This window comes from Polypterus senegalus, chromosome 17, assembly GCF_016835505.1.
Source record: "Polypterus senegalus isolate Bchr_013 chromosome 17, ASM1683550v1, whole genome shotgun sequence".
In the NCBI taxonomy this organism is placed as follows: Eukaryota; Metazoa; Chordata; class Cladistia; order Polypteriformes; family Polypteridae; genus Polypterus; species Polypterus senegalus.
In genome coordinates, this window is record NC_053170.1 from 8271561 (window position 1) to 8279792 (window position 8232).

General features: G+C 46.3%; 1 protein-coding gene across 2 annotated transcripts in view; it reads left to right on the top strand.

The window, feature by feature from the left end:
* LOC120517763 (MAGUK p55 subfamily member 2-like) overlaps nucleotides 1–2427 on the top strand; it is an 84664-nt gene extending 82237 nt beyond the window's left edge. For both annotated transcript variants that reach the window (XM_039740236.1, XM_039740235.1), the window contains 2 exons: nucleotides 611–739; nucleotides 827–2427. In XM_039740236.1, coding sequence (XP_039596170.1) covers nucleotides 611–739; nucleotides 827–1003 — 306 coding nt within the window. In that variant the 3' untranslated portion in view covers nucleotides 1004–2427. The remainder of the gene's footprint in view (nucleotides 1–610; nucleotides 740–826) is intronic.
* Nucleotides 2428–8232: the final 5805 nt, after the last annotated feature.

An 8232-nucleotide genomic window follows, 5' to 3' on the forward strand; every position in this document is an offset into this window, starting at 1 on the left:
CAAGAGCTGAGCCTTAAGGGGACCTGACTGTAGTGTTTAAAATGATGAAGGGAATTAGTGCAGTGGATCGAGACGGTGACTTTAAGGTGAGTTCATCAAGAACACGGGGACACAGTTGGAAATTTTGCACAACACTTGGAATAAGTGACCAAGTAGTGTGGTAGACAGTAGGACTTTAGGGACTTTTCAAACTTTGTAAAACTCGACTTGATGGTTTTTTTTAGTAAAATTAAGTGGACAGGACTGGCGAGCCTTGTGGGGCTGAATGGCCTTTTCTCGTCCAGATTGTTCTCATGTTTAGCGTGCTTGTGGTTTTTGTCTGACTTCTCCTCCTTCCTCTGTCGACTGGCATTTTGATTTCCTTGCAGCTCGTGACCTTTTGGCTGAGAGGCCAGACAGTTGCTCTTGAGATCAGCGCATGACCCATGTGTGTCCTTTGTTTAATCTAACTTGAAAATTAACAATTAAGCATATTATAAACCAGCGTACCGTCCCCAGCACAGGGGCACTCAAAGCTATGAAACGACGGAGCGCAGAAGGATCGCCGTTTGAGTCCCCAGCCACCCGGTCCGCCGTTCTCAATGCGTCTCTTTCTCTTCCCCTCTTTTAGGCCCTGAAGGTGCTCAGGACATCAGAGTTCCTGCCTTACGTGGTCTTCATCGCGGCACCTGAATTCGACGTGCTCCGATCTATGAACAAAGCGGCCATTGAAGCCGGCGTGCTCACCAAGCAGCTCACGGTAAGCCCCCTACGCAGTCATGATTATCGAATTAAAACGAAATGTGAAAGGTCGTCAGGCCTGAACTCATCTCTGATCGCCCTGCAGGAAACGGAGCTGAAAAGGACGGTGGAGGAGAGCGGCAGGATTCAGAGAGCGTATGGACATTACTTCGACCTGACCATCACCAACGACAACCTGGAGAGGTGTTTCCGGAGCCTGCAGGGGGCACTGGAGCGGCTCAATGCAGAACCCCAGTGGGTCCCCGTCAGCTGGGTGTTTTAGGACAAGTTGGAGGGTAAGAGGGTGTGGCGGACTCTGGTTAGGGCCACCTTACAGTTAGTTGCCAACTAGCTCCAGTGTGCAGCAGGTGCCAAAGGCTTCCTCGTTCAGGCAAATGGGGGGCAGTTCATGTCAGGAAGCAGACGTCTTTACTACCAGACTGTACTGAATGTGTGTAAGCGGACAGAAGTCATCAGCACCTAAAAAATGTGAGGAGAACTCGTCTGGCGCATTACTGACCCCTTGGGGTGGCTATACTCACCACCAGACACCCCACTAAATCCTGAAGACTGGTGGAGGCCACAGTGGAATTGGATCATCTTCATTGTGTTCAGCAGCATGTTGGTCCAGGATGTCCCCAGAAACGTCAGTCATGCTCAAGTTTAGGCCTGGAGGGGCCAACCCAATGAATCTGAACCCATTTTTAGCCGAAAATGGAACTTGTCGAATTTTGGCGTTGTTAGTGTTTTCATTCCAGTACATCAGGTTATCCGGTCATTTCCGGTAAAAATCCTGTCCACACCATTTGTGCCCCTCAACCAGTTCAGTGATCACCCACTCCCTTAGGGTCTTCTCCTCCATTTCAGATGCTCCATGATGTGCTCACACAGGTGTCAATGGGACCAAGTAAGCTGGTGACCTACTGGCCCCCTTGTTTCTCATTGTTAATTGGACCCCCGTTAATAAAAAGCTGTCAGTGGAGCTGTTTAATAAGAGTCGGGGGGGGTCTTCACGAGCGAGTGACCTGAAAGGAAGCACTAAATGGTTCCTAATTAAGAAACTGGACCAGAATAAAATCCTCTGGTGACCAAATTTGAGGAACCCCCCCAAACTCTTTCATCAGCACCCGTCTTTATTTTGAAGCCTTGCTAGAAATTCGGTACCAAATTAGTAAGCGTAATCTCCCGAAGTGCAGACGCTGCTGAATTTGCCTATCGGAGGTTTCCGTTGCACGGTCTCCAGACAAAAATAGAAAACCTGTGAATGTGGCAACTTCATAAATAATCTTTCCTTTTTTGTTTCACATGAAACAGGGGCTTTTGTCACCACCTTATTTTGTAATGAAGCATATTGGCTTGTTTCAGCACAAAAATATAAGGCATGAAACCAGCCATCTCCGGTTGATACCAGCAGGAGCTCTCAGATGACGGAGATTGCTGTCTTTTTTTGTTACGAGTTTTTAATCCCCGTGACCTAGAACTGCGGGTATGGAAAGGAAAGACTTCTCCTCCTGTGCTAATTACAGCACCTTACCGCACCCACCACACGACGAGCCACCGCGATGTCTGTTTTGAATTTTGCCCGCACCCGTATCAGGCGTTCATTTCAGGTTGAATTTTTAATATCCCTTTTAGGGCGGAGTGGTGGCTCTGAGGCTAAGGATCTATGCTGGTATCCCAAAGGTTGCCAGTTCAAATCCCTGTCACTGCCAAAAGAGATCCTACTCTGCTGGGCCCTTGAGCAAGGCCCTTAACCTGCAATTGCTCCAGGGGTGCTGTACAATAGCTGACCCTGCGCTCTGACCGCAAGGGGTATGCGAAAATTACCAAATTCCTAATACAAGAAATTGTATAAGGCGAAATAAAGAAGAACAGAAAAGCAAACTGCGACTTTACCTCTCTTTATTTGTGCAACTGAGGTCCGAATCAAGTGTAGAGGTTCCCCTCTCCCAAATCGCTGGTACTCGATATCATTTTAACATTTGATTTAAAAAGAACTGGAGACTTTGGCAATCCCAGTAGAAAATGTCAGGGATAGTTGGGATTGTGCGAGTTGGCTCCCAATATTCAAAGAGAAACAGCGGACATAAAAGATGATGAGGCGTTTGTTGTGCTTTTATTTAGTCAGGGACCCCTAATGATGTCAGTGCGTCTTAGTTCCTTTCAAAGATTAACAGCCAGTAACCCTAAGTTGTTCTTGGTGTACCAACCAGGAGACCCAAACCAAACTCCAAAACCATTATCTTAGTACTTTTGATTGTACCAGCCATCAGATCTTTTTAGTTCTTCATGAGGTTTACCCACTTGGGACCGCCAAGCTATCATTTTAGTTCTTCTCAGCATATCAGCCAGGAGACACTCCTCTCCGCTCCAAAGCCATCATCTTAGTTCTTCTTGTCGTACCAACCAGGAGACCCCCAAAGCCATCATCTTAGTACTCTTCACTGTTCCAGCCAGGGACTCAAAAAGCCACCAGATGTTTTAGTTCTTCATGAAGTTTACCAACCTGGGATCGAGACTCATCCAACCCATCATGTTAGTTCCACTCAAAATGCTAACTACAAACCCCCAAAGCCATCATCTTAGTTCTTCTTGTTGTACCAACCAGGAGACCTTCAAACCATTATCTTGGCACTCTTCACTGTACCAGCCAGATACCCAAAACACCACCAGACTTTTTAGTTCTTCATGAGGTTTACCAGCTTGGGACCACTAAGCTATCATCTTAGTTCTTCTCAGCATACCAGACAGGAGACACACCCCTCCCCTCCAAAGTCATCATCTTAGTTGTTCTCAGCATACAGCAGCCAGAGACCCCAAGGCCATCATCATAGTTCTTCTTGGTGTACCAACCAGGAGACCCCTCCTCCAAAGCCATCACCTTAGTACTTTGTTCTTAATTCTTCATGAAGTTTACCAACCTGGGATCGAACCCCACCCAAGCCATCAGGTTAGTTCTTCTCAGCATATCAGTCAGGAACCCCTAAAGCTGTCATCTAAATTCTTCTTTGTTTACCAACAGAGGGCTCAATCCCCTCCAAGCCATCATCTTAGTAGTTCACAGCCAGAGGCCCAAAAAGCCATCAGACATCTTTGGTTCTTCATGAAGTTTACCATCTTGGGATCCTCCCAAACCATCATCTTAATTCTCTCCATACCAGCCACAGACCCCCAAAGTCATCCAACCGTTTTTAATTCTTCTACCAGTTTACGAGTCAAGGACCCCTAAACCCATGATCTTAGTTCTCAAAGTGTGCTAACCCATGAGATGTCCTGCTAAAACCATCATCTTAGTTTGTTTCTGTAAACCAACTAGGGGGACCCCCCAAAGCCAACAATTGAGTTCTTCTCAGTGTACCAGCCAGGGACCCCCACAAAGCCACTACACCTTCTAAAAGTGAGCTGCCATGTCATTATGGACTGTACCATTGAATCCCAACGTGGTGGAATGAGTGGCATGAGAAAGCTGTGACTTTTTGTAGATTTGAGGTGCCTACTGTTGTGGGGGGGGTAGGTCCCAGTTATCACAAACTGACAAGAGCTGAGCCGCCTGACATTCCAATGTTTACGCTGTGCTGCCCGCCCGACAGACACCTACCCGAGAGCGGACTCCTGCCCAGTGGGACTGTGCCCCATAGCTCAACCTGGAGCGACTGCCACAAAACTGTGAACAATGGCAGAAATGCCATCCAGCTGACCTGCTCCCCCACCCCCCGTCCCCCGCTCTTGGGCTGCTGTTTGAGGAACATCTCAGTAGTGACTGACAGCATCATAGAGCCTCCGACTTTATTTTTGGATTTTTCCTTACACTTAGGTTTTTGTAACATTTGATTGTTAAAAGAGTCACCTTAGAGTAGACGCGGATGCCATTGTGGTGCTCTTTACTGTGTACTTATAGCAAAGAACAAATACTCGATGTACATTTTGATGATGTTGGAAACCACAGTATGATAATAAAAAGTCAGAAATAATCCGCAGCCGCCTGTTGTCACCTTCTTTGTGTTCTACTGTCGCAAGCACTGAGGGTCATAGGAATCTTATCTCACCGCCTGGCAGAGAAAACAAAGACAAAAAGACATATGAAGACGCTGGGGTACAACCAGTAACCCCATTGAATTAAAAAAAAAAAAAATAAGTGAATAAAAGAAAAATAAAGCGCAGACCCCTCTTGAAGTGCCCCTCGCTCTGCTGCTCCTAAGGATGTTTCCTGGGCAAGCCAGAAGTTTACACAAACACCCTGCGTGAGGAACCAAAGATTTCAAACTCTGGATGGGAGCTGTAGTCCCATGAGACACAGCCCTGTTGGGGTTCTTGGGTGCTGCCATGGAGGGAGCTGCAGGGGAGAACTATCCCATCTTTGAAGTGCTTCCATCATGCAATGCCGAGGAACCTGAAGTACACTACCAGTAAAAAGTTTCAGAACACCTCAGGTTTTTCAGTTTTTATGGAAATGCACGCAGTTTAAGGTCTAGTTCTTGTCTTGTTGTAGGATGAACCCCTGACCTACTACACAAAGACCAGAAGGTACTGCGTGGTGCTGCAAAATGCTGTGGCAACCCTTCTGATTCAGAAAGCCAGTCACTCTGTGCATGTCACCAACTCTCCCTCCAGCAAAAGAACCCCAGACCATAACACTTCCTCCTCCATGTTGGACAGTTGGTGTCACACACTCAGGAGCCGTACTGTCACCAACATGACAGCGTACAAACACCCTGCGTGAGGAACCAAAGATTTCAAACTTTGACTCGTCAGTCCATAAGACTTTCTCCCAGTCTGCTGTAGTCCACAGAAAGTATTCCAGGGTCCTAGTGTGTCCTTCCTGCCACTTGTCCTGTCAAACCTGCAGCACAAAGTCTCCTCTTCACATTTCTCCTCAGCCAACAGACAACCACAACTGAAATATTCCATGGGCACAAGTATCCGGACCCTTTACTCAGTACCCCTTTTGGCAGGACTGTGGACAGCTCTCTCCAGATTGGGTTCAAATCCAGGATCTGGCTGGGCCACTCGAGATGTTCCCAGAGTTGTCCCTTAGCCACTCCTCTGTTCTCTTTGGTTTGGTAGTGTTGCGGATTTTAAACGTTATATATTTTATATTTTATTTTATTTGTTGTTCACACGAACAAAAATGGACAGTTAACACAGCAATAAAAACCAATATTTTGCTCAAATGGAAAGAACAGATGTATTACTTAAGAAGGCCGGACATCAAACCATCGTGTTTTCCTGAATTGTTCCAGTATCATTCATTCATTCAGAGCTGTACTGATTATTATTTTATCACCTGTGAAGAGATGGGCACCTAAGGACTAAATTGATTTACAGTCTGGGAAAGGAAGACTTGCCGATGCTTCAAGCTGTATCCGATTACTTTACAACCTGAGTGTGTTGAGCTTTAGATCAAGGATCAATAAGCCTTGTTATTGGTTTTAGGACTACTGACTATTAAAAGGAGTTGCTTAACATCTTTTTTTAAGTGGCTTCGACAGGCACTGTCATTTTACAGGCCGCTGCTTTTATTTTCTATGTGCTTTTTCACTTCCATCCATCCATCCATTATCCAACCCGTTATATCCTAACAACAGGGTCACAGGGGTCTGCTGGAGCCAACACAGGGCGCAACACAGGAAACAAACCCCGGGCAGGGCGCCAGCTCACCGCAGGGCGCGCACACACACACACCAAGCACACACCAGGGACATTTTAGAATCGCCAATCCACCTACCCTGCAAGTCTTTGGACTGTGGGAGGAAACCCACGCAGACACGGGGAGAACATGCAAACTCCTAACTGCAAGGCAGCAGCGCTACCCACTGCGCCACCGTGCCACCCTGACTTGCCTTGTTTATTAAGGACCAAGGACGCTGTGTTTTTGATGGAACTGCGGAAAGAAGATTTTGTTTTGGGAAGTGGCGACTCTACTGGGCCTTTTCACTCACCAAAGTCTAAAGAAGCTTTTGGAAAAACCTTCAACGCCCCCAAACTTAAAAGGAAAATTAATAAACTTGCACACTAGCACATAAACACTTTAAACGTTGTTGCAGACGACCAGAGACCTTGTCCCACCAGGACCCCTGGAACAGGGAAGGAGCGGGAGAGGGACAATTTTGTAATCTAACATGCGCAAGTTTAGAATGAGTGAGGAGAACTGCAGTTAAAAAAAAAAGACACGGGGAGAACATGAAGCTCCAGAGAGATCATGACCTGACCAGACCAGCCCATTCGCCAGGAGGGCCCGGGACCACTGTGTAAGTGAGATCTCTGGTATGTGGTCTGTAATTAAAGCCATCTTAATTAGTGATGAGCAAACCCCGCTGAATTCTTTTCACCTCGAATTTGGGAATGAAGTTACTGGAGAAACTGAAGTACTTTTGAGTGGCATATAATGGTGCAAGGGTCTTTTAAATGTCCCTGAGGGCAACAGAAGCATCTGCCAAATAAGACGGACCAATGACTGTGGCCAGAAATGTCACTGTGAGGCCACACCGTGGCCACCCTCCTTTATCTCTCTCAGCATCCCTGTGCTCTTCTCACTACGACAGACTAACTAACACTCACAGAGCCTGTGATGTAAGGCATCAGTGCCACATATACGGGGTGCTGTCCCTGTCACTACCTGACCTAAGCTTAACACACTTAAGCCAGCAGTGAAGACACAACATACAATAAATCTATGCAGTACAATGAAGTATTTTAATAATATTCTCATTATGGTCAGCATATGTACCCCCACCACCATATGAAAATACTGCAAGATTTTTTTTTTAAACGATTGTGGGTCGCAAATCAGGGAGTGACATCACACACTGTAAGCACACAGGCACACAGCAGATCGGGCAGCGCCGTAAAGTGTGACGTGGAGTCTGCTTGCAGTAAGTTCTGCACGATCGAGACACAAATAAGCCAGGTTGGCAGATCAGACAGTGACATCCCCATCCAATATGGCTGCCACAGCTCTGTGATGTCACACTGGCTTCGCAAAAGCATCATGGGGAGCTGGGAAAAAGGAAAAAAAAAAATAAGTCTGCCTATGCCAGCTGCACAGCGAACAATTTGCCCTAAAAGGTAACCGGCAAACCTAGCAAAGTCGCTGTGAAATCAGCACTTCTCATAATCTGTAGGCACCAGTTAATGACACTTCGTTAAAAGACTGTCACACATTGAGGGGAAGTATGTCTTTAGAGCGTCATTGCTCTGTGAGAACAATGGCATAAAAATGAGCCACTGGGCCTTTATACCACCATGACCTCATATAAGATGATTAAATAAGACTTCACTGTGAGAACCTCGGGATGGAATAAGTCACCTTGTCTTCACATTGTGACAAGCTCTATATAAAATGGGTCATCACACTAGTACAATCCCATATAGCACCTATCAATTGGCCCTTGTGTTGTAGCACTACTCAATGAAATGTTCTCAGAGGCACATATTATGAATTCCATTCATCCATTTTCCTAACCTATTTTAAAAGGGCAGGATGGTGCAACAGCTGGAGCCTATACCATAAAT